At 43.7% G+C, this 24353-nt stretch overlaps 2 protein-coding genes across 5 annotated transcripts; one reads left to right on the forward strand and one right to left on the reverse strand.

The window, feature by feature from the left end:
• Positions 1-2663: 2663 nt before the first annotated feature.
• On the reverse strand, positions 2664-13131 carry LOC130200667 (DENN domain-containing protein 2A-like). The gene is made up of 20 exons (XM_056425125.1): positions 12922-13131; positions 11854-11925; positions 9893-10963; positions 9715-9806; positions 9106-9200; positions 8832-9023; positions 8623-8716; positions 8488-8538; positions 8187-8383; positions 7597-7706; positions 7249-7318; positions 6732-6809; positions 6484-6624; positions 5650-5798; positions 4382-4559; positions 4201-4242; positions 3976-4084; positions 3611-3880; positions 3445-3531; positions 2664-3328 (listed from the first exon to the last, which is right to left on the reverse strand). Exons 1-20 carry the CDS (start codon positions 12951-12953, stop codon positions 3297-3299), a joined length of 3162 nt encoding a protein of 1053 aa, XP_056281100.1. The 5' UTR covers positions 12954-13131; the 3' UTR covers positions 2664-3296.
• A 1316-nt stretch (positions 13132-14447) lies between these two features.
• Positions 14448-24309, forward strand: slc37a3 (solute carrier family 37 member 3). Of its 4 annotated transcripts, none has more exons than XM_056425133.1 (14): positions 14448-14490; positions 16602-16807; positions 18434-18548; positions 18641-18733; positions 18817-18900; positions 18990-19135; positions 19592-19688; positions 19784-19868; positions 20292-20509; positions 20602-20743; positions 20999-21100; positions 21228-21427; positions 22020-22085; positions 22381-24309. In XM_056425133.1, the coding sequence occupies exons 2-14, from the start codon at positions 16731-16733 to the stop codon at positions 22471-22473; spliced, it is 1518 nt and encodes a 505-aa protein (XP_056281108.1). In that variant the 5' UTR covers positions 14448-14490; positions 16602-16730; the 3' UTR covers positions 22474-24309. The 4 variants fall into 4 exon arrangements, with proteins under 4 accessions (XP_056281108.1, XP_056281107.1, XP_056281109.1 ...); XM_056425132.1 differs by lacking the exon at positions 14448-14490 and adding an exon at positions 14523-14609; XM_056425134.1 differs by lacking the exon at positions 14448-14490 and adding an exon at positions 14523-14609 and having other exon boundaries at positions 20298-20509.
• Positions 24310-24353: the final 44 nt, after the last annotated feature.

Genomic DNA, 24353 nt, shown 5'->3' on the forward strand with positions numbered 1-24353 from the left:
CCTCCTCTGAACGGGGGAAATGATTCAGGCCGCTGGCATGCATGGCCGGGCTGCAGCTGGACACTGCACCTGCAGCGCCAAAAAACAAGCTGACTGGTGCATGTTTGGGAAAAGTTTCAATACATGTGTATTTTTGCGTCGGCCTATGCACTTTAGAGCGTGTTAAGTATTTTCTCCTCCATCAAACTCCAGCTTGTTTTTCTTTCCATTCTGTTTCCCGCCTGTTTAGTTTCCGACTTATTTCTCCTTTGTTATTCACACACTTGTGCTCTCAGGCCGTGTCAGGCCAAATAAAATGAAAAAGAGTCCATGGGAACCTGGAAGTAACATATTTGTGTTGTAATGACAAAAATACACAAACATCATTTGTAAAAAAAAATTGCATATGGCACCCTGGGAGTTACCGTCCTGACCCCAAGCTTTTTAGCAAATTCAACCTGCCAAGACATTGAGGTTTGTGGGAGCGACGGTATGAAAAAATATAAAACAAAATGACGGAAAATGAGCTCATATCATTCTGATTGATGGCCAGTGCTGCTTACTTGCTGCACTTCCCTGCCCTCCTTAAATGCCAACATAAATCACCTCATTAGCAGAGGCAACCTCCAGAGAGTTTCTAAATGCAAGTGTGCAAACCTTGAAATGAGGTCAATGCGTCTCTGGAGAGACGTAATAATTGAAATGGTGGTGGTTTTTAATGGGCCGTGATGTTTGCATAATATTATTTCTGCTAGAAATAATAGCCATAACTGCATTGGTACGCTGCAACGCTGAGTCTTGCAGCAGGTTCTCTCTCAGGTAGATTATTTAAATTACCAGCAGAATGTGGTATCACCGGGCAGCGACTCTTAAGGTTGAATCCAGTCAGGTAATAGTCGACCTGTGACCTTTGCAGGGAAGATTTGAGTTTCAACAAACTATTGTTGTATAAGTGGCAGAGAAGAGTGCTCTCTCTCTCTCTCTCTCTCTCTCATGACGTTTGCAGTGGTGAGAGATATTCCACAGGGAGGTTTGCTGTGGAAACACACCAGTGCAGGATATCAGGCCTTGGGGGTCAACCCCCTGCTGGCTAGAATTAATGGCCATCGTAATTACCTCCGCACTAACGAGCTGGTTGTCTTCCTGCTAACGAGCCGGTTGTCTTCCCGCGAGCAGGAAACATTAGGTGACAATTTGGGTTTCGGTACTGTTCGCCCATCTACACACGAACACACCGCGAGGAACCCGAGTGGGCGAGCAAACACTTTGGCAGCCGCCAGCGAGCTGTTCGCTCACCACATCCATCCGTTTCCCTGAGACGCCTCCTGTCCCACAAGCGCCGCAGCTTTCCCACCTTGGGAGCCAGATAGGAAGCCGCGGTATGGTTTTCACACGTGTTGCTCTGTGACAGCTCCACTGAACATGTGTGTTTTTAGAGCAGAGGTTCCAAACCTTTTGTTTGACTTCCCTTCATCGGTAGCGTCCGACATCTTCCAAAAAGGTTCATTTGAATCCATTTTAAACGGGATGTTATCCAAAACTCTTGATTATATAACAGTAATTTTTGCTCCAATATATATTTCATACATACAATAATTGCTACGACTAGAAGCATTGGCAAAAGGTGAATTTATTAACCCTTACTTTAGCTATCTATTTTGATAGTGTCCAATACTTTTAGCGTAACGTTATTTCAACTATGTCAATTATTACTTTCAGCTAACTGTTAACTAATAAATAGGTTTGCTAAATACTTTTAGCTTAGAGTTTAAAAGTTTTTTCTTTTCTTGAAGGGACAGTTCAAAATTGATACCTCTTATAATGCTTTTAATTGATCTAAATCCCGGGTACTGCAGATAATCCACATACCTGGTTCCACCATGGTTCAGTGTAGCCAGGGGCAACTGCAGAAGTGCCCCTTGGGGTGCAAGTACCTCTGGGTGGTCATCATTGTTATGAGACTATATCTGTATGACATGTTTTGTCCTCTATTCATCTGTATATGCATCAACGTGTGTGTGTGTGTGTGTGTGTGTGTGTGTGTGTGTGTGTGTGTGTGTGTGTGTGAACTTGCCACTAACAAGGTGGCCGGTTGGGCTTGCTCAGCAGTCACTGAGCTCTCTGGTCCTCAAACAATACACTACTATGCTCTGCACCTGTGTTATGTTTTCATGCTGACAAAGATGTGCTTTGCTCTTCGTGGGCTAAAGATCTGCTTTGTTTCCATGACTCAGAGACTGAAATAGTAAAGCTGCCACCAACTCTGAACCGAGGCTCTTTGTAGTAAAAAAAGGCCGAATCATTTCGAGCACACAAACACAGCAGTCAATGGTTAGCAAATGGGTGGTATGCGGATTACTCACTGTGTAAAACTGGCACACGAATGCTGAGTGAACACAATTCACTTGGCTTTGATTTTCAGCTCAGGATTGTCCAGTGGGTAATACAATATAAATATTTTGAGCACAGTGTCATTGGATACAGTCGGCTCTCCCCATCAATTGTTTATACTCTTCGAACTGGAGGGAGGCGGGGGAAGAGATTTACAAAGTTTACAATGATGACATCCAAACTTTGAGTGTGTGATGCATTGATTATATGAGACATTTCTTTCAATGGAGAAAAAACAAAACACTACATCAAGACCGTGACTCACCACTTCAAGTTCAAAACACCGAACAGAGAATATTTATCTTGTTTTATTTTATAAATTTACTTTTTTTTAAATTCAAAGTGAAGCAGTAAAGAGCATTTCTAGTCATTCACAGACAGTATGAAGATTACCAAATAAAATCTACTACTGCCCCCTTGTGGATTTAGAGGGTACAGCGTCAACTTTCAAGTCAAGCGTGAAAGGTTGACTGACTGATCTGATTTTTTTACTGAAACCATTCAGTGACCCCTTGTGTCCTTTACACTCTATACTCATTTATTCAGGTTTTCCCTTTATTTTGCCAGCAACATGTATCTCACACCATTACACCTCAGATCAATTGCATCTTTATGCTTTCTGTTATTAGGGCTCATGAATGTTGTTGCATTAAGAATATAATCTCAAAAAGGCACCAACCAGGAACATCTTAAATATGTCTGTTAGTCTACAGCCCCATGTTTCTTTATTCATTTGAAATGCAGCAGGGTTTTCACCGTGTCCATCGTGAGACCTTGAGCCAGGTAAGGATGGAGTGGTCGAGCATATTTAATGAAGCATCCACATGATCATTTGTTTTGCTGGATCTCTGCAGTCTGTGAAGTCTTCCCTCGTTTCAGGGCTTCTTCTTTTTCGTTCGTGTTTCTTGTGTGCAATTGCAGTCGCATTATTTCTTGGAAAGAAATTTAATTTTGTTTCCTAGAGCAGAGGAAAAGAAACAAAGCGGTTTGAGGTGAGAGTGAGACTACTGTAGATTGCTTTCACAGAGTTTGTTTTACTATAACAAAGAAAGAAGATCTCAGAAATAAACATACCCAATCCTTTGAGAAACCTGTTAACCCTCCGATGTTCATTCTCGTGGATGGAGTTTAGATACTCCTGCACCCTCACTTCAAACAGCCCTGGTGGAAGAGAAATGATCATGAATCACTGGTTCGGCTTCCAGCAGCCGAACCTCTCGTTTCCCCTGCAGCTCTTCACCTCTCAGAGCCTGTCTGTGGAGCTCCCTCTCCTGGATGAACCAGCCGAACATCTGGGTCTCCATGAAGACCTCGAGGAAGCGACGCACGGTCTTAGATGGGATTGCTTTGCGAAAACCCTCACGCTGGAAGGAGCAAGTGACCGGGGAGGAGGAAGAGGACGAGTAGCCGTCTTCCCGTTCACCCGTGGTGAAGAGTGGATAGTGGCCCACCAGCTCCACGAAGAAACGCACGAAGGCCTCGGACACCACAGTGCTAAGATGGCCAGAATCTGAGGAGGAGAAGACATGCGGTGTAACGTGAACTTGCTCAGTTGATAAATTAAACTGCTTTTCTGGCTAGTTTTCAGGTTTTCTTATGTCTCACCACCAGGTGTGTCTCCTCCTCTCTCGTTAGCCAGCTCTCTTCTCCTCTCCAGAACTGTCTCCAGGGCTGATTGGAGCTTAGAGGGCAGGATGGAGTCCTCATCGTCCAACTAAATGTGACAAATAGCATAGAACACTGATTTCCACATCAATACAGATGCTGCAGAGCCATATATATATATATATATATATACACACTATACATTTAGTACAACACGTGACCTACTTGTCTGAGAAACCGACTGTTTCCGAGATCCACAACCAGAACCTGCGCACAGAAAGCCGCAATTAATGCCGATGCATTAATGTATTGACGTGATAAATCTGTGAACAAGTATTTTTTTCTTTTATACGACCCAAGTGTGTCGCTGCATGACCGCTATAGAAAGAAAGGGTCCTTCTCTGACCTCCTCCAGGGGCAGCTCGGTGAGCTGGGGCAGGGAGCTGGACAGCAGGCCCACGATGAACGGGGTCGGAGTGCAGACGATGTCCAGCATGGCCGAGGGCAGCACGGGGATGTAGGTGTGCTGCCACACAAAGGGGTAGAGCAGCGCCACGACGGCGTGGCAGCACTGGGAGAGAGTGCTGCAGGCACAGACACGGGGAGAAGGAGTGGAGGGTGGCGATCAGATGCATTATCAAACTAGAATGGGCACTCGGTAGAGCGCATACCTTCGCATATCACAAGATTGGGCATTGAATTATGAACATTTTGGCATTCGTTGCATGCCAATTGGACAAAAATGTATCGTGCTATGGTAAAAAAAAAGAGTTTGACCTTTCCATGACCTTGACCTTGACCTTAACCTTTGACCCGATTGATCCCAAAATCTAATCAAATGGTCCCCGGATAATAACCAATCATCCCACCAAATTTCATGCGATTCAAGAAGATTTGACCTGTTCATGACCTTTGACATTGACCTTTGACCCGATCGATCCCAAAATCTAATCAACTGGTCCCCGGATAATAACCAATCATCCCAGCAAATTTCATGCGATTCGGTTCAATACTTTTTGAGTTCTGCGAATAACACGCATACAAATAAATAAATAAATAAATACACAGCGATCAAAACATAACCTTCCGCATTTCAATGCGAAGGTAATGATGGGTAGCACAAAAGGGAACGCTTCTCAATGCATGTTTTTAAAGTAGATTTTGTTCTTGGAGAGAAAGAGATAAACAAGATACAACAAATAAGTCAGGATCTCACCACATGAGGGAGCTATGGTTTAAAATACAGTCCATTCCCTGTGAATATTCCCTACGGTAACATTTCCCAGAGAGGAAAGCGAAGTCACATGCTTCTTTCATTTACGTCACATTCCACTACTGTGAGCGCTCTCTCGGACTCCCACTGGCTTTCTGCAGCAGAACAAACAATCTGGCCCCAGCACAACAACAACTCAACAGACTGGCCTCAAAATATCTCTCTGGCATGGCCCCGACGAAAACTGGGGCTGCCTGAAATGTATTTTTAAATGAAGCTCTGGACCACCCGTGTTTCTTCTAACTTCATAATGAAAACACCCCCCAGCGGTTGAACTGTCGATATCTGTTTTCTCCATAACTACATTAAAGATGGAAGAAGTGAAACCTCATATTTTAAGAGCCATGACATGGGCTAATGCGTTAGCCTGCCGGATAAATAGCTCCAGTGGAAGGCCCAACCTGAGCTTGTCAGCGGTGAAGATGACCCTCCGCTCCAGCAGCAGAGACCCCAACACCTGGAGCAGCAGGCGCAGACTCAGACAGGAGAACAGACACTCGAAGTCCACGTGCTCCAGCCGCGAGTCGGAGGGCCGACAGAGCTCCATCACCTGGGATTAAGACGGATACATATACAACGTTATGGAAGACCATATATACTGGTGATATATTTTTATTTTACCTTTCTATGAAGATTAACGTTTTTTATTTTTTCTTTACTGGTAAAACATGAAAAATTTATCACACACTCCTCTGGCACATCACTTTATCTATTCTTCTTCCCAGGGGCGTTTGTAAGATTAAAAGAAAGAGAGAGGAGAGAGGGGGTGGGGAGCGTTATGTTTGGTTATGAATTATTTTGTTTGGGATATCCATTGTTCGAGACAGAATTTCAGGGTCAGTGATATTGTATGCTCATTTGGACTCCATCACTGAGATAAAGATGAACTAGTTTAGTGTCAAATATGTAATGGAATAAATGATTATTATACATATATTAATGCAAAGAATAATAACGTGTCCATGTTTGAAACAATAGTTTAATTTAATGACATCACAAACAAATAAAAAACTGTAAAAAAAAAAAAACTTTAAATGGTAAATTATTTGGGGGAGTCCCTCTAAAATAGGCCTAACGATGCCCCTGTTTCCTCCCATTGAAGATTGTTGCTGCCAAAAGTGACATCATCACCAGCACAGACGACGGTCGGCCAACTTGAAATTCTTACCGACAATCAAACACATTTTCCAGAAAGCAGGTTAACGGGTTCATTTATATATTTCAGTGTCCATCACCTCAGTGCCGGAGCCGGGGAGGAACGTTTTGATGGTGATGGTTCTGCCTGGAGCTGGAAACTGAGCCTCCATGATGGCTCGCATAAAGGGCTGCACAAGAGCCGGAGACAAAGCCCTTCGCCTCTCCACCTCATCCAGCACCTATAGTGAACACACACACACACACACACACACACATTATACATTATACATTCCTGTGATCACTTTTATGTCAACAATATTATAATAAACCAGTCAGCGTGGTTTACCTTGGAGAACAGGTTGAAGCAGCCGAGATAACTGACAATACAGTAGACTTCTGGGAGACGTTTACCTTTTCCACTGGGCTGAAAAGAAAGGGAAGACGTTATACTGCAGAAATATTAGCCTTTTGAATACGTTTTTCATTCGTAAATGTTATTTAACGACTATGTACAACTGTTTTTTTGTACATTGTATAAATCCTAAAGGATAATGTAATCCATCCCAAAGAGTGACACGGTGTTAACGGGATAATGGCCATATTGAAGTTTATTTAATGAAAACATATTACTATACAATAAACAGCACTGAAACACATATATAGTCAAAAGAGATGGACAGAAAACACATGCAGACGTGCACACATACACACTCACACACTTCCTCCCAGACTCTCAGATGGACTATTTTCCCACAGGCCCGCTGACTCTTTTGGCACGGTTATTTACTCAGCCGTCATCGTGGTATTTAGCCACTTCCTGTCCAGTAGCAGTGCACTTATTTATTCAACTCATTTCTATTTACCAGTAAACGCCGGCAGTATCCGAACCTCCTGCTCCCATCCTCTCCAGTCAACACAAAGGAGAACATCTCACTATGAGGGATGACCCACAACAGATACACAAATAAACATGTGATTAGCATATTTTGGTTGAACATTTGAGAGATATACATAGATATATGTTCATACACGCTGAATAATGGGACTCATCAGTCCATTCCAAGAGTCATGTCCATCATGAGTTCAACAGCAAGGCTTCTAGTGGTAATAAAAGTTGCTCCGGGAGAGAAATGGCTCTTTTTTTTACCATTAAATTATCTTAAATGTATATTTCATAAACAGTAGCATTAAGGTAACTTTAACACTCTGACCTTGGGTAGTTCTCCACCGGCTCCCAGTCTTTTGCATCAGGGAAACAGAACTGAGGAATGATCCTCAGCTGGTCCTCCGTCTCCCTCATGAACTTGAAGCTCCGCTCCAGCTGCAACAGAAGTGGACTCTTTATTTTTGCTACTTGTGTGCATTTACTTTAATTTTATTGCCATAATTATTCTGTATTCATATTTGTCTACAATCAACAGGGAAATGCGTGCATGTTCTTCTCGATAAATTAAAGTTTACAGATTTAAATTAGGATAGATTAAATGCTATTGTCTGAACAAAGAAATCCTCTCTCACTTTGTTTAGCTTTTTGCATTGAGGCCATCTTGTCTGGTTGAATTGAGATCAGTTACACATTTTTAATTTTTATAAATGTTGTCTATTGTCTGGCTGAGGTCAAAGATATTTGTATTTTGAGGCATTAGGTCTCAATGTTCACATTGCAACTCCATTTTTTTCCCGAAAGACTGGATCCTACATTTCCAGAGTTGCGATGATGATTACTTAAGGAGTTGACTGCACCTGATGTGTAAAATGTGGTTGGCTCCTGTAAAACAAGATGGCAAGTCAACTTTCTGACCTTTGGAGGGAACTGCTGTGTGACCTCTGGCAGATAGTGGGCACCGGCCTTCGACTTCTGCAGCGACACAACTAGGAAATACTCAAAGAGCCGACGCTGGTGTTCCAGAGAGCCGTTTCCAGCGTTGGTGCTGTTGTAGCGGGCCTGGCTTGGTTGGCTCAGTATGGACTGGACTGACACGAGACGCTGACGATGAGCTGATGAAGAGGAAAGTCAGATACAGCGTGGTTATAAATTAAAGATGTCAAAAGATGTAAAAATTCTGAAATAATAATAATTATAAAAATGCTGTGTAATCTACCTTTTGCTCTTTCTTCCACCTCACTCTCAGAGTCACTGTTCTCATCTGTAACTGCAACCAGAAGTCACGTCTCAAAACTCCACATTCAAATTATAAGCGTTAGAAAAACACAAAGTTTCATTTCAACATCGTCACCTCTTCCCGAGCTCGTCTCAGCGTAATGATAGATCCTTCGCAGATGTTTCTTGCCGATCCGAGCCTCAAAGATGCTGTTGATTCTCAGTACAACCTGTTGGGGGGGGGGGGGGGGGGTGTTAATGTGATGACATACTTCAGCATGTCATTAATCAAGGATGATGGGATTCTGGATAAGAAAAATACACATCCAGCTCCCAAACACACACCGTTGGTATCCTACGGCAGGTGCGGCTGTAGGGATCAGTGTGTTGCGTGTGTTCAGTGGGGGTGGAGGGAGGGCTAAGCCGGGGTGGGGATGAAACGGCCCCTCTGCTGGTGCTGTGGGGCGACTGGTTGGTTCTCCGCAGGTCCAGCAGCTTGAAGCCTGAATTCTGCCTGAAGAAGCCGGGCCTCGGGGTCTACGGAGAAAAAAAATTACAGTTTCATAGTCATTTGGAAAAGTTGTTGGGAAGTATTCTGCTTGGCTTGTGTTGTAAGAACCTTGGTTGTATCGGCACCAGGAGAGGAGGGCAAAGACTGCTGGGAGCATTGACTCTCCAGCTCGATGTCCTCATACGGGTTCTCCTTGGACGAGTCTGCAGGGAAACCAAAGATGGCAATGACTCACACGTGTTTACTGCCATTTCTCAAGGTTCAAATAATATGGCTATTCTGATATGTTATGGCTGAAACTGCCAGTAGAAATATCGATATGTTGTCATACAACATCCTGCAGAATGTCCTTGATGATAGAGTGGAAAAACATTTAACCCACGTGGAAACATATTCTAGAAAACACCAGGGACATATTCATGAGCGGTAGCCCCTGTTTTACAGTTTACATTTCAGTCTAAATATAGTTTAGCAATTACCCGTAAAAAAGAAAATTTTAGTGGCCGATTAGATAACTATGATAACTAAGTGACAATAGCTGAGCACAAAGACTGCACCTCACCTTCTTTACAAAACTCAAATTGGCAAGCTGATTCTCCCCATTTCACATCTTTATGCAAAGCTAACTTTTGGTTTTAAAAAAACAGTTAATAAAGTGTAATTTCCATGATGTAAAACTTCTTTAAAAAGGGGAAACAGTTCTGGACATTGCCTGACCTGTGATGTCTTCGTAGTGATGTTGCTGAAACAGTGAGCGAGAGGAGAGCCGACTCGTTGACCCTGCGAGGTCTTCAAACTCGAAGGATCTCCTGCCACAGGGAACAAAAGAGGGCAAATAAGTGAAGATATCTTTCTAAAGTTTACATTGATTTGTTAATATATTTGATTTTTGTACCTGTTGACTTTGTCCCGGACTCTCTCTCCACTGGGTCTCCCGTAGACACCCGATGGAGGTTTTGAGGAGGTCTTTGTGGAGATGGAGGGCAGCGGGGGGAGGTTCCTCTGCTCTCTGGCCTTCCTCTGACTTGTCCCAACAGGGCCGGTGGCTGGATGCTCAAAGGTGCGTCTGGGTTTGGGCACTGGGTTGATGGGGGCCGCCCCTGGCTCTGTGTCCACGTTCTCCTGGTGCTGCTTCCCTTTCGCTGCACTCGTTTGAACCGCCGGCTTGTCCTTGCTCGGCGGGCTGAAGTAGTTTCCGAGCTCTGGGGGGGTTTTCCCGTGCTTCTCCCCCATGGCCTCCAGGTTTTTAAAAAGGGTGAATACAGATCTCTTCTCCTGGCTGGTTTGTTCTGCGTTTCTTCTTTCATTGCTTTTCCTCAACGTCCCCCCTGGCTGCTGTACTGCCACTGCAGGAGAGCAGGGCCTTGAGCCCATGAGCTTTTCTACCTTCTCGTGATCTTGCGTTTCCTTGTGCACAACTCTGCCGCTCTCCTCCCCTTTGTTGTCTCCACTGGGCTTGTTGCTCTTGATCGTCCCTCTGTGCTGTTTTCCAGTTTCAACAGGTGAACAGGGCCTTGAATCCACAAGATTTCTGAAATTCTCTTTGCCAGGGTTTTCCTTCTCCTTACAGGCTACTTTCCTGCAACCCTCTGCACTCGGCTCATCAGTAGTTTTACTCTTTTTCGTGAGGGATTCTGTCCTTTTTATGTCGGCGCACTGGCCTAAAGAACCCGAGGTAATGGGTGGATGAGTGGGTTGCTTCTCCTCCCACAGAGAAATCTTGTTCTTGATGTTGCCTCCATTGGATCTGGGGATCTTGTGGCTCACCAAGAGGTTCTCATTGCCGTGAGGGTCAAAGCTCAGCTTCCGGTGAGCCATGACGGGGGATTCACCCGGCTGGTTGCTCAGGTTGTCTAATGGGGTGAAGGGGAGTTTGGGTGCCCCCTCTCGTCTTTTCCCAGCGTTCTTGTTTTCTTCTGAAGAGATACGGAAATCACTTCTCTCACCAGCGCAGCCCTTCTTTTCCCTAAAGACACAGAGAAAAGACACAAAGACATTATCATAATTCAAAATAGAAATACAAAAAAAGCGATCATATTAAAAAATTGGTGTGAACGCAGTTCTTGAGTAAATATATGGTCACCATGATCGGCATCACCAACTGACACATTCACTGCACAGTGCAGACACCTCCCACCAACCTTCAGGTTTTTTTTTTTTAAACAGCTGTTGGAAATGAGCAATTAATGCTGTAGTTGCATTGGATAATTGTGTTTATCTGTGTGTATTGTGTTTTGACCTATTAAATAAACATTAAATAAAGTCAGTTCACACCATAGAGAGTGTGAAACCTAGTGTTTAAAATAGTTAGCTAGATTTATTGAAGAAACAGTTAAAATATATACAATTTAGATCATTAATAAGTAAAATAAGTAAAGTAATAGATAAACAGTTGTTCTGCCACTCCATGTGGACAAAAGCAACTTAAATTTTTTTTTTTCTTCAAGTTTGGTGATGGATTCTTGACCTCATCTGGAGGGTTTTAGCAAAGGAATAACAAAATAAGTTAGGAAGCAATGTTTCCTCATAAGATAGAGACTAGAAAGCTGAAAGCTGGACTTCCCATACAGTCACTGAGCTGACTGATCGGGGACGCTTTGTCTTTTTCTGGCGACAGTGGGAAAATTCAGCCTGAGACTAAATTCCAAGGCCTCCCTAAATAAACACATACTTGGACCGGGGCCCATTTCATTAAACTGTAATGTTTTAATAAATAAACAGGAGGAAATGGAAAAGACCTTTTCTGACTTTTCCTGAATGGGATGAACTCAAACCGTGTTACATATTTTTTCAGGAGGAATTTGTGAGTAAAATGTCCATTTTAATGTTCACTGGTAAACCAATTATCATACAGACCTGCTGACAGTGGAGTAGATGCAGTCCGGCGTGATGGTCATTCTCTTAGTGGCCGCCATGATCACTGTACACCTGAGAGAGAGAGAGAGAGAGAGAGAGAGAGAGAGAGAGAGAGAGAGAGAGAGAGAGAGAGGAAAACATCTGAAGTTGAATGTGGCATTTAGAATTTTGATATTAACATTTTTTATTGGCATTGTGTCTGTTTAGGCTTTTGTTTCACTGACACTACATTCGCACACATTTTTTTTATTTTTCACTCAAGGTGTCGACATGAGATTAAGATCCTTTTTTTTAACATTTAAGTAAGTCTGGCCATCATTCACTGCTGATAGTGTATGGCATTGTGAGGGCCAGCTGGGCAGACTCGAGGAGGAACATGACAGCCTGGTTCAGCCTGTTCATCACACGCAGCAGCTTTTCAACAGTCATTAGGGAACGCGTGCATGATTGAATCACTCCTCTCTGCCTTCTCTTTCATTGAGTGCTCCTTATTGTCCTCGCAGGAGACCGACCTTTAACCCGGCCCCGGCTTCCACTTCTCCACTCTCATACTTTCACATCTCTCAGGCCAATGTTTCAAAGTTCAGTGGCCTCCGAGATAGTGCTCGGTAGTTTCCCAGCATTGAGGCCGTTGTCATCGTTAGTTTGGTTGGTATGCGGCCCGAATGACAGTGTGCATGAGCAGATGAGCATGCTCTTCTGAAGGATGTCGGCTGATTAGGGAAACAGATTCAACCCCCTATATTTTCTGTGTGATAAAGGCTATCCAGAGCTGCATTATTAATCAAAGCGGTTGCCGTTATCATTATCCTTGAGGTTTATTTTACAAAATGCCCATATGACCTTCGAGAAAAGTTTAGCTTAAGGAATACAGCTTATTTTGTCCTACTCTGACTTTTTTTCTCTCTCAATTAATTAGAAAACCAAGTAGAAGATATATGACCCAATTAAATTAAGAATGAAGCGCCATTATTCTCATAATACTGAGTGAAAATAGGAGCCAACACAGCCCGTGGAAGTCCCACTAATTATGTATATTAAACGCACAAAATCAAAGCTGCTTCTTACCTCCTTCTGTCGTAAAGTTTCCATGTGTTCATTAGTGGAGCGGGAGCATAATGCAACCGATGCTGCTGTGACAGTATCCATTGGTAAAGCCTCCAAACCAGCACGCTGTGTTGTATGTCCACGTTAAACCGTCTACATTAGGTTTTCTAACTCTATTGAGGCCTTGAAGTGAGTCGTCAGAGGTTTAATTGAGTGAGAATAGAGACTGGACGCTTCTCTCCCTGTGCGTTCTCCAATCTTTAATTTGCATTCACTCTTTTTCTCCCCCCACACACAAAATATGACTTCCTCTCTCTCTCTGTCTCTCTCCCCCCCTCTCTCTCTCTCTCTCCCTCCCTCTGTCTGTATGTCCCTCGCTCTGTCTTACATCTCTCTCTGCTGGCCGTCCGTCTCACAGCTGACATATACGAACAAGCTATGTCTAACGAATGAATGATTTGTGAAACAGACTGAAACTATACTTTAATGTCCTAATATTGCCGACAAGCTGCAGGGAAATGAGTGGCACGTGGGGAAGACGTTATTCTGTCACATTAGTTCTCTCCTAATCTGAAGGTCGTTGGAATTCACATCACACCTGCTTCTGGGCTACAGTTGCTCATGCAGCTGTAGCCCACCCTCATTGCCCCAGAGTGTCTGTTCATTTACATGGAGATGAATAAGAGGGGCCCAATGGGTTTTGCAAACTGCAAGTGAAAAAAGAAAGGACATGGTACTTCCAATGTCACATCCAAAGAGAAACAAACTACCGGCAAGTTCTCTTTAACTAGCAGGATATAAATGAACTCACATGGCGAAGAGGTGTTTCACAAATCGGTATTAGAAGCGTACAAACACATAAACACATACTTACATATGTTTTCATATTTGACATACGTAAGTGCACAATATTCTCACATTGAATTTGAATTTGAATTTTTCATTTTTCTATTCTGTTAGCACAACCTCCGTTGTGCGCCAGTTAGCACTTCACTACATAGCATATTACTTGAACAGATAAACTTTGGAATTATTTAATTATGTAATGGTGTTGTTGATATTATATGATACCTTGTAGTAGTATAAATGTAAACCAAAAAGAAAAGATGGAACAATTTCAAATCTAACAGTCACCCCTTAAAATATTTAACAGTTTAAACACATATTTAGACCTATTGAGCAAATAAATGTCATCAGTCATGTAATTATTGGCTTACCAGAATTACGATGCTGGGTGTCTGCTGTGGTGTCAGGCAGTGAACTGGGGTGTTTTTGGCGGGGCAGTATTGAAAATCTATGTATAAACCTGCCTGCAGCCAATGACAGGCTGGCTCTACCCCACAAGTGTCACAGTGACAGGTGACCGCTCAACAGCTGTCTTATACCTGTCATTCCACTCCTGTCCTGCTGGCGGCAGCAGAGCACCTCTCTGCTCTGCGCGCAGTGGCTCGTGGGATCCACAGGGTGGCAGTAATGCAAAATCGTGGCCGGCAACTGCCGTAAAAACTCAAAGAAGAAGAGGAAGAAGAAGGAGGAGGAATCACAGTAAACAACGGGAACGAGCCAGCTGACGGGTACATGAGCAGAGAGGTAGGAACACGCTCAGGTTTAGAGGTCGAGAGGTTGAAGCTGCAGCTGCCGGCTGTTTGTTTGCAGACATTTGTTGTGACTTTTAAGGTGTAATGGACCCCGGAGCTGGCGCTGTAACGGTAGGGGCTCCTGTCACCAAGTGATGACTAGCTAACGGTGTGTGCCTTGTCACCCACCAGAGATGGACACGAGCTGTTCTGCGGGAGCGTGGATGTCGTCCTTTGAGCGGGACGTCCCGCTATATCTTCTATTTTAGTGTGTGCAGTGGGATAGTCCGACCTGCGGGTTACTGTTACTGCATCGTCAGGCTTCTAGAAAATGTCCAGAAGACACCTAACTCCAGCTAACCGACGCTGAGAAATACTATTTACCATATTGTACCACAAGTACTTTTAAAAAATGGTAGAAGTTTGCATTTTAACCTAAATCAAGATGTTTTACTTTAATTAACGAAGTCTGTTTGTTGCCTTAACCTAAAGAGAGTTATGTCAAAGTCCTGAAGGCTAACTTAAGGGGAAAGGTATTGTTACTGCAACTTCAGCTCCTTGTCGTCTCACCAGCTTCTACTTTTACCAGCTTATATCTCAGTTGTTGTCCGATTCTTACCAGTTTGTTTTTGGTGAGACGAGCACCTGCTCACATGTACCAGCTCTCCTCTGACGACCTATTTTAACTTGGGGTTTTCATAAAGATTGGTGGAACATAAATAAGTAAATTTACTCAGTTAACTACTGTATATAAGTTCACATTGGTGCTACTTGTACTGTACTTGGTTTCTACATTTCAAGGGGTAATGGTGTACCTCTTACTTTGCCTCAATTACAATGATTACTCACAATAACTTGATTTACCTTAGAAGTGAGAGAATTTGCTACTTTTTCTGCAATTGTTTTCTTTTTAAGTGTGCTGTTAGTTTGACATCTCGAGCTGCATAAATTAAGCAATGAATTGATTATTTTTCAACTGTTAAAGGAATCGCCAACTATGATGATAATTGATTCATCTCTTGGAGTTATTTTTTAATTTTCTGAGTTCCTTTACAGCTTAGCAGTTATCCTGAAGTTGAAGACAAAACATTTTCACTTCTGATAACTTGTGACAGCATTTCTCACTGTTTTCAGTATTTTTACAAACCAAATAATCCATGAATGAAAGCAAAAAAACATTCTCAGGGGGCATTTTTCTGAAGTGAGTACTTTAGTACATTTCCCTGATTATACTTGCATACCTTTTACTCGCATAACATTCTCAATGCAGGATCTGTCTCACTGAAGTGGCTTTACTTCCTCATAGGACACTTTTAGTACACACGATTTATTCTCTCTCGCCAGCTGCCTAAAACAGCCAAGATTTCATGGGTAGAGTGTCAGTCATGTCAATTAAAACAATGGCGTTAGGAAATGATTTATCATGGAAATAAAAGGGAGGTTATTGACTTTCATATAAGAGGGTCAATATATTAGATGAATATCTTGGATGAATGGTTGTCAACATGTTGACCTCTGGCCCCCAGAACTGATCCACGTGAGATGCAGTTCTTTGTCAGTGTAAAATACATAACAGTGATTTTTGTTATAAGTCACAGAAATTCAGTCAGTGTGCCAGTTTTTTCCTACAATAGCAATCTTTGGTCTGGGGTTTACTTTTTAAAAACACGAGTGCCACACTGACATATATAGATTGGGGAGTGGGGTATTGGATCATTATGCAGTATTGGCAGACACTCCACGTTGAGGTAGAGTCCTGTGTGACAACGTGAGGCGATGCATCGTTACAGCTCAACGGGCTGGTGGGAGAGCTGCGATAGTTTCTGAGGCAGTCGGTGCACACTGGGCTCATTGATACCTGTAGGGGTCAGTGCACTGGCCAGCATTCCCTCCAGATTCATCTATTCATCATGGTTTCTATTCATGGTCGCTGCATGCATGCGTCTTTTTAATGTTCTCTTGTACATAAACAATGTAGTTATGTTGTGCCCTCAAAGGACTAATACGATGTTTCTGCAATGAGTGTTTTTGCTAAATCTGTCCTCATATCAATAACACACATTAGTGCAGTGAAACATGTTATCTTTGGTTTCCAATCCCTCCCTTTCTTTGTTGTTCCCCTAGTGGTGTGCTTGTCCCATCTGGCATAGTGGGACACTATAGCTGGACTCCCACCTTGTCCTTTTGCTGTTCTCCCTGAAGACTTCCTCTCTCGTCCTCCACCTCCTCTTCCTCCCTCCAGCCGCCCCTGTGATGCCTCCCTTGTGCTGTGGCTACCTGTCACAGTACACTCATCATCATCTGGTTGCTTTCCTCCTCACCTTCTTTAGGTAATCCAGGTCCTCTTAACGGTCTTCCTCTGACCTGCTACCGTCCTAAACGTTAGTTTCTAGATGACCCTGTGATGCCGCGCATGCCCTCGGAGTAACTGGAGACCCGTTCAGAGCAGCACTGGTTCAAGTGTCTTGTATGACTGTCCTTAAGGCTTTTACTTTTATGTTCTTTTTAAGTTTATCTTTCATTAGCTTGTTGCTTTATTGCATATTAATTGGAAAAAGTAATAAGAAAGATGGAATTAGATCTCCAGCCAGTTTTTCCACAGCAGTGTGCGTGCAGAACCCCACTGTGAATGTTATGAGCTGTACATTTAGGGGAAAGGTTTATGGGGCCAGGTCAACCGATCCCAGACGAGGTCAAGATAACATGGACAATAAGTACTGATTTCCAATAGTGTGGGTTGGGGTCTCAAAGGTCTCAAGAAATTCAGTGAAAATGAATTGTAACATAATATAATGGGGAAGAAAGGGAAAATATGCATTTTGTAAATGATTTGGCGATGGCGTGTAGGTCCTGGCTCTTTTCCGAGCTACTTGTTCAAATCCTGTAAAAAATCAAATGTACTCCGATGTTAAACAGAAGGATATCAATCTTCATGCCATGTGTTAATCTTACAGTAGATGTGGTATCACATTAAATGTGGCAATGTTAAACTATCGGGAGCAAAGCAAGGCGGCATCTGCAGCAGGAGGCAGTCGACTAGACACTGCTGTTCAGCAGAAACTGTGTGTTTCAGCCATTTCCGGTTCTCTAGATAAAGATGTTGCATTCCAGAGTTTCTTGCAAATACTTTTAGCAAAATTGACCTGCTACTCTGGGATGTTATCTTGCTTGCATGCATGCCATGTGTGACCTCCCAGTGTCCAAGACAACTCAATAGATCCTTTTTAAAAGACTTATTATTGTTATAATGTACACTACCGTTCAACAGTTTGGGGTCACCCAGACAATTTCGTGTCTTCCATGAAAAATCACACTTTTATTTATCAAATGAATAGAAAATATAGTCAAGACATTGACAAGGTTAGAAATAATGATTAATATTTGAAGTATTAATTTTGTTCTTCAAACTTCAAGCTCAAAGGAAGGCCAGTTCTATAGTTTATATCACCAGCATAACTGTTTTCAGCTGTGCTAGCATAATTGCATGGGTTTTCTAATCAGATATTAGTTTTTAAGGCGATTAGCAAACACAATGTACCATTAGAACACTGGAGTGATAGTTGATGGAAATGGGCCTCTCTACACCTATGGAGATATTTCATTAAAAACCAGACGTTTCCACCTAGAATAGTCATTTACCACATTAACAATGTATAGAGTGTATTTGTGATTAATTTAATGTTATCTTTATTGAAAAAACAGTGCTTTTCTTTGAAAAATAAAGACATTTCTAAGTGACCCCAAACTTTTGAACGGTAGTGTACATAATTGCTTTTCCCCCCAAAATATTTGCTGTTCAACATCAGAACTATGACTCAATAGTCGAGTGTTGAGCATCCCGTCCAGCGTTGGGCTGAACGTTGACCTGCTCCTTCTACGTGGACGGGTTAGATAAATCTCTTATCAAGCCGCTGTTGCCTCGACTTGCTGAATCAAACCGGTTCCCGTCTCTCCAGCTACGTGCTGCTGCACGCGTCCAGGAAGACGTTCAGCAACGTGAAAGTCAGCATCTCGGCCCAGTGGACGCCGTCTCTCCAGAATGGCAGCGTGTCGGCTTTCTCGCCCGGCGAGGTACGGAGCAGCGCGACAGTCTGCGACATCTAAACCGACCGTGTAGATAAACGCCATATGTAATTCTCCGTGTTTTCTCTCGACTGTCCCAGACATGGGAGGACAATCATCTGTTTGCAGATGAAAAGCAGGCCACTCTGTTCTTGGGAGCGCTGGACTCCATCTTCCTCTTCTCCTACGCAATGGTGGGTACTCGACAGGACTGTCTGCGCGGTCGGTCCCCGTGTTTGTCGTCCGCGTCACGCTCCGCTGCTCCTGTCCTACACAGGGTCTGTACTGCAGCGGTGTGATCGGGGACCGAGTGAACCTGCGCTACGTGCTCTGCTTCGGCCTGTGTGGCTCTGCTACCGTGGTGAGTGACCGCGACACGGAGCCGGTTGTTCCCGATTCACTTTGTTTGTCGAACGTTTTAAAACCGTCGCCCCCCCGTGTGTTTTGTAGGAGTTCATGTTTGGCACGCTCACCGAGTGGCTCCAAATCTACAACGTCTACCTGTACTGTGCCCTGTGGGTGGTGAACGGCCTCCTGCAGTCGGCCGTCTGGCCCTGCGTTGTGGCCGTCATGGGCAACTGGTTCGGCAAGACGGGGTGCGTCAGGTTCTCCGTTGGCAAAACCTGTGTTCGTCTGGACACTCGCTTCAGGGATTTGCAAAGGCGACGTCGAGCCAGCCTCGAAATGTTTAGTCGAGTTGGTTTCTGTCAAGTGGAGCTTTATGATACACGCCCACCGCACACGCTCACACACACACACACACACACACACACACACACACACTCACAATGACATCCATTCACTGGCGCCGCTGCCAAGACAGAGACGCTATTTATTTAGTTTTTCCTCAGTGGCAGGAATATAATCCGCTGCATATAAAAATAGCATGCCACTGAGCTGCCTGAAGTTGTGTTTAGTGGAATACAATGTACATATTATTGAAGTCAAACGAATTAATTAATTTTTTATATCTAAATGTAACCGATGGCATCTGCTGTACCATTTTTTTTTCTTCCTTCTTTTCTAATTGAATTCTTGATGCTGTCCTCCAGCCGTGGCTTTGTGTTTGGCCTCTGGAGTGCTTGTGCCTCTGTAGGCAACATCCTGGGTGCCTTCCTGGCCTCTAGCGTGCTCAAGTATGGCTACGAGGCAAGAAAACACACACACACACATCTGTTGATACCTTTTTACTATACTTCTCTCAGCAGCTAAATGCTAACGGGATGTGTCTGTTGTGTGTGCAGTATGCCTTCCTGGTGACATCAGTGGCCCAGTTTGCCGGTGGGGTGGTGGTGTTCTTCGGCCTGATTACCTCTCCAAAGGAAGTCGGTAAGGACTCCAAGGAGCATGTTAGATATGTATGTGTGTGTGTGTGTGTGTGCGCACTTGCACTGTTTTTTTTTCCAATCTCTGTTTACTTTAGATTTACCTCACTCCCACTGATGCCATTTTGAGCGCTTTATTATCTTTATTTAAAAGGCACCGTGTACAGTTAAAACATAAATGTCTCCATTTGATGCTCTGTACCAGATTGTAGCTATACAGCAGCTGTAGTCCATTGACAGACCATAATAAACATTAAACAATAACAAACGATACAGGATAGGACGCACTACAGCACATTAACAGTGAAGCTACAGCACATTAACAGTAAGTAATAAAAAACATTAAAAATAACTTGAACTCCGCCTGAAATAGAAACAGGTTCACGTCTTTATTGCCTGAATTGATGTGTGTGTGTGTGTGTGTCAGGTTTAGACTCTGACTCGGAGACCGGTCTGAGTGCGCTGGAGGACTCAGACAGCCACCGGCCTTTGATAAGTGACGAGGAGGAGGAGGATGAAGGGGCGGCGGCGGCGGGGCCCGGCAGGCGACGCCAGCCGGTTCCGCAGCAGGACGAGCCGACCGTGGAAGAGACGCCTCGCGCCGTCGGCTTCTGCCGCGCTTTCTGTCTGCCCGGCGTGCTCCCCGTGAGTCGAGACGTGCTCGGTCACAGAGGGCGTTAAAACAAATGGAGGTGAAGCGATGCGGCGCGTGTTGACTCTGCGTCTGTCGGCTGCAGTATTCCCTGGCGTACGCGTGTCTGAAGCTGGTCAACTACTCCTTCTTCTTCTGGCTTCCTTTCTACCTGAGCAACAACTTTGGCTGGAAGGAGGCCGAGGCCGACCGCCTGTCTGTGTGGTACGACGTCGGAGGGATCGTCGGTGAGTGGCTGGCAAATGGTTTGCTTTTTCTCATTTGGAATTTGAGTTGTTGAACAAACTTTTTGTCTTTGGGAGTGGTTTGATTTAATAATAAAAAAAGAAAGAGAATAATTAGATGACAAACAACCACACTGGCTCATGTACCGTATTAAAATGTTTGTTCACCTTTTAGTTATCGTACAGGTCAACAACATTTTTGGTAATGAATAAATATATATAAGACATTTCTTCTGTCTCCTGTTGTGTCTTTGTCAGGAGGGACCGTTCAGGGTTTGATCTCCGACTTCATGGGAAAGAGAGCCCCGGTGTTGGTCGTTACCCTCTTGCTGGCGATGGGAGCCCTAATGGGCTACAGCAGTGAGTAACGACTCTTCACATTAGTTTATGAATCCTTCAACACAAAATCAATCAGCAACAATCTACCAGAAGCTCATAATATACGGTTGATGAAAGTCAGTCACTACTTTCTCCCCCTCCTTCTCAGAATCGCCTAACGACCAGGTGATAAACGGCGCGCTGTTAGCCGCCACTGGCTTCTGCATCGGCGGCCCTTCGAACATGATCAGCTCGGCCATATCCGCTGACCTCGGCAGACAGGAGGCTCTGCGCGGCAGCCAGGAGGCCTTGGCTACCGTCACTGGCATCGTGGACGGCACCGGAAGTATAGGAGCTGCTTTTGGACAGGTGAACAACAACAACAACACAGACACGAGGAACACTCTAGTTCACTGTCCTAACATTTAGACAGCCGCCTCCCTCTTTAAATAAAGCGTCGATCATCTTGTTGTAGCTTGTTATAATAATAATCATTTATTTTATATAGCGCTTCTCAAAGCACCCAAAGTCGCTTTACAGAGTCCAGTAGTCACACACACAGTCATCCCGGTGGTGGTAAGCTACATCAGTAGCCACAGCTGCCCTGGGGCAGACTGACTGAAGCGTGGCAGCCAATCAGCGCCTACGGCCCCTCCGACCACCACCAACATTCATTCACATCCATACGAACCGGGGTGAGGCTGCGGTGCATGTCTTTATGATGGTGGGGGAAACCGGAGTACCCGGAGTAAACCCACACAGACACGAGGAGAACATGCAAACTCCACACAGAAAGGACCTGGAACGACCGGGATTCGAACCCAGGGCCTTCTTGCTGTGAGGCGACAGTGCTAACCACTGAGCCACCGTGCTGCCCATTGTTAAGACGCTCGAGGCCATTTAATACAGCAAACATTTAACACCATGTTTGTATTCTTATGAATTGAGCCTGTCATCCTAGTACCTGGTGTCCCTGATTGAGAGCAAGATGGGCTGGACGTATGTCTTCTACTTCTTCATTGTCATGGTGAGAAATCACACATTAAGGCCTTTTTAACCCTGCTGCCTCATTTAAAAACGATCGCACTGATGTCCTGAGGGGTCGGGACAATAAGTATATTAATGTATTTAGTGTGTTTTGCATGGGTTTAAAGTGCATTTTAATTTCTCGCTGTTAACCCCATGTTTTTAATTGGCTCATTCCACTTCTTCTTCCACTGGTGTAAGCGTTGGTGCTTATCCGCAGCAGCATGTGATTGTGTTCAAGTAATCAACACAGCCCTGTGTAACTTGGCTTCATGTGTTTTTTTTGTCTGCGACAGACAGGGGGCAGCATCGTGTTCATCTCGCCGCTGCTCTACAACGAGGTGCGGGCCATGTGGAGAGACAGACAAGCGCTGCGACGCCAGCTGTGAAAGCGGGAAACACCTGCCAGCCAGAAGCTTCCTCCTCTCGTCCGTGGCGAGACGGGAGGGCTGAACACAAACTTCTGCTTCCGGCTGGGTTTCGGCAGGTGGGAGGAGTCTCCGGGTGCCGTTTCTCGCTGCCACGACGGTTACGGTGGCCTGGAGTCGCCAGTGTTTGTCTATTACCGCCCGTGTGAGCAGGCGGAGCCTCTGAGCTTATCCACTCACTGAAAGCCTAAAAATGTAAATGCACACTTGGGTTCCACACTTTTAGTGTGACTTCAAGGTTTTAGAGGTAGCGTTGAAGTGCCTGTTTTTTCGAAAAAAAAGGCTTTTTAAAGGGAGCAGTCCACTCTTTGAATTCTGGCCTTGTGGGGCCATCATAGAATGTACTACTGTATATATTTAATGATTTGAAACTGATGTAAAAAAAACTTTTTTTAAATGTCGATGCTCCTGGGTCACGTTGAATGAAGTTTGACCTTTTTTTTATTTTTTTATTAAATCGCGGGTTCTTATCTTATAGAGCAGGCCCTCTGTGATAAATTGGGGGGTGAGAATGTGAAATAATAATCGCAATGTAGAGACGTGTTGTCAGCTTTTGTAGATATGTATGATATTTGTGTCGCTCGTGGTCGGGATCATGAGCGTTGCACTGTAGTGTGGTAATTAGGGCAAAGTCTTAAATGATTTCAGCTGGGATTTTTTGGGGAACTTTCTCATCACAGCCACTTGATTTCTCTTGTTTACAATTTGAAGCAATCGGGGTTAGAAACTATATTGTATATATACGGAGACTATTACACTTGATTCTGTCACAGATTGATATGTTTTATGCTCATTCCTTTTTCGAGTGTCTTAAGTCACGAGTGAAACCCTCACGAGGTGAGAAGAAGCTACCATGGTCTGATTTCACACAGAGTTCATCGTGTAGCTTCCCTATTGCACATTGAAGTGTAACATACATACTGACATGTTTCGCCTGTTTGGAGCAGAAGTTGCACATTTGTTTGGGGAACTTGACGTCAAATCTGTTTCTGAACTTTTTTTATTTATTTGGATTATGTTTTAAAGGCCAAAGGAAACTAACATACTTTTACACTATATAAATACCTTATTGGGGTGGAAATACTATCCTATAACACCAGCCATGTGCTAGCTTTATATTTGGGCGTTCTGTCTACTTCATGAGACGATGTGGTCAGTAACCAGACAACAATTCTGGGAGGATTCTTGGTTAGAGACTGCGAGTCGGGATTTTCCAGACACAACGAGCAGTTCGCTCAGTTGCATGGAGACCATTTCTAGTGCTTTTAACATCTGTAGCATCTGGGCATTTTGGTGTCGTCCTCATCCCTGTATTGAGGCGTGTTCCTGATGCTAAAACAAGAGCAGTGGAGCTGAGAAGTGACACCTGCATTTCTGATGTCTGAGCTCACCAAGTGTAATATAATATACATTTAAATGTGGAATTTGTAACAGTATGTCTGGTCTGTTTATATTTTCATTCATGTGTACTTTTTCAGTTTTAATGTAAATTCGGATTTTTTTTTAAAATAGGTGCAAAAATGTTGTCTACAGAATATTTGAGATAAGACGGTAATGTTATAGATTACATTCTTGTTTTTAAATTGTGTTGGTTAAGTATCTGGTGTTTACTTACTGAACTTTGTATTATACCTTCTAAGTTGCATGAACACTGTTGCGAAATGCTTGACTTTGTGGGCAGTTACATTTCCACCACCAGGGGGTGCTATAAATCAATAAGAAAGTTATCTGCCTCTCGAGCCATCAGTGTTTAAACTAACTTTAAAAAAAGAGTGGGAATAAAACTTCAGACCAACATTTTGTAGTTTGTATCAATCTTATTCATTATTCTGAGCACGCTA

Source organism: Pseudoliparis swirei, chromosome 10, assembly GCF_029220125.1.
Source record: "Pseudoliparis swirei isolate HS2019 ecotype Mariana Trench chromosome 10, NWPU_hadal_v1, whole genome shotgun sequence".
Taxonomy (NCBI): domain Eukaryota; kingdom Metazoa; phylum Chordata; class Actinopteri; order Perciformes; family Liparidae; genus Pseudoliparis; species Pseudoliparis swirei.